We start from the raw sequence: 1933 nt of genomic DNA on the forward strand, positions 1-1933 counted from the left end.
TATATATATATATATATATATGTGTATCTGTATCTGTATGTGTTTTCAACGTAATAATTACTTGCTGTAGTAAAAAGTAATGGATATTGTTAATGTTAAAAGTTCACTTCTGCTTTCAGAATGGTTGTGTTTAAACATACACTTCCAGTTATCCACATACTACTTATATATATATATATACATATATATACATATTGTATATATATATATATATGTATATATAATATATATATATATATATATATATATATATATATATATATATATATATATATATATATATATATATACACGTATATATGCTTATTAAAAAAATTTACAATTTCAAAATGATAAAATATTAAAAGAAATGGAATAAAATTTATTACTAAAATATTTTATTATTAGAAATAAATTTCTCATTTTCATTTACCTTCATAGCTTTTTGTAATTGTATAGCATCATATTTTGTTGGTGTTTCCATTAATCCAATGATAACATCTTCCAAATCACCTGATAATTCCTTTTTTAGCTCATCAATTAAATCTTTCCCATATTTAATTTTGTATGGTGTACGAATCTATAAAATGCATCATATATTAGCATCAATATTGAAAGGAAAAAGTGAGAGAGAAATAAGCATAATAAAAGTAAATTAAATAAGAGAAAAAGAAGAAGGAGAAAGGAAGAATTTGTTTAATTAAAAAAATAAATAAATAAATAAACAAAAATATTGTTGCCATTTATTTAATTCAATTGTTTCGTACATTTAATGATAATGCAATTATTTGCTGCATACGAACAATGAAGTAAAGAAGAATTGAATATAAATGAATTGATTTAAATTTAATAAAATTCAGATTTCATATTAACAAATTTTAATGTTTATTTTCCAATCATTTTATGAAAATAATCACTGTTAACAAATTATCACTGTTATTTCATTGATAATTAATAAGTTCCATTCCACAATAGTAAATAGTAGCAACATCGCTCCATTAATTATTTTATGGAGTTAAAGCTTTTTTTTTCCTTTCCATTTAAATAGATTAAAAGAAAATATTAATTGAAAATTTGAATTACCAGGAAAGTGCGAAAATATTCATTAAAATCATTTATTAATTAATAATGGCAATTTTGTTGTAAAAATAAAATTAATTTTAAATAAATTCATCTTCGAGACTATTTATATATATTGAATTTAACTGAAAAGTAACGATTTTTTTTTCTCGTAACTTTGATGAATAATAAATAAGTAAAAAATATAAATTAAATGAGTAAATGAGTAATAATCATTATAAAATAAATAAATGAAAAAATTATATAAATATAAAAATACCATTTGTCGTTGCGCATTGTTACAATGAGCGATGACCTGTATGACACGATACTTATCACATCCTGAACCTTTCATCGCATCATATAACATATCAGCAGCTGCTTCAGCATTGAAATCTATCTTTGGTTTGATTGTCCCATAAAATTCGTGCGACATTTTCGAAGATTTCAAAATAGGAAAAGAATTTGATAAATTTAGCAGAAGTTTTTTGTTTTGTTAAATACCTGAAAGAATGACATTATTCATTGTTGGAGAAAGTAAAAAAAAAAAAAATGTTAAATGTATGATCCAAAATGAAATTATAATTAAGATCAAAGATCATATGTATATTGAAATGGAAAACTTAAACAATCTTTCAATCATCAAAATTTATCCTTCACATATCATTCCTTTTCTATTATCTATTATTGAAACTAGATATCTTAGTATAGTAAAAATAATAAAATATAAAAATCAATTTAACCATAAAGAAATTAGATACTTAATTAACAAATTTAATCAATCCTGTAGCATATTTGATAAGTTAGTATTGAAAAGAAGAAGAAACTTAGGTATTTAAGTAGTAAAAAGTTGAATTAAATTTAATATTTTAATGCAAAATTTCAAAAATCATTA

The 1933-nt window shown here is 21.0% G+C and overlaps 1 protein-coding gene across 1 annotated transcript in view; it reads right to left on the reverse strand.

Annotated features, from left to right (window-relative positions):
* LOAG_18843 (Anxa6 protein) overlaps window positions 1–1474 on the reverse strand; it is a gene marked incomplete at both ends in the record, with an annotated part of 5180 nt that extends 3706 nt beyond the window's left edge. Inside the window, 2 exons of the mRNA XM_020451505.1 lie at window positions 413–559; window positions 1319–1474. Coding sequence (XP_020304705.1) covers window positions 413–559; window positions 1319–1474 — 303 coding nt within the window. The remainder of the gene's footprint in view (window positions 1–412; window positions 560–1318) is intronic.
* Between the last annotated feature and the right edge of the window lie 459 nt (window positions 1475–1933).

Source organism: Loa loa, assembly GCF_000183805.2.
Source record: "Loa loa unplaced genomic scaffold supercont3.577, whole genome shotgun sequence".
Classification (NCBI taxonomy): Eukaryota; Metazoa; Nematoda; class Chromadorea; order Rhabditida; family Onchocercidae; genus Loa; species Loa loa.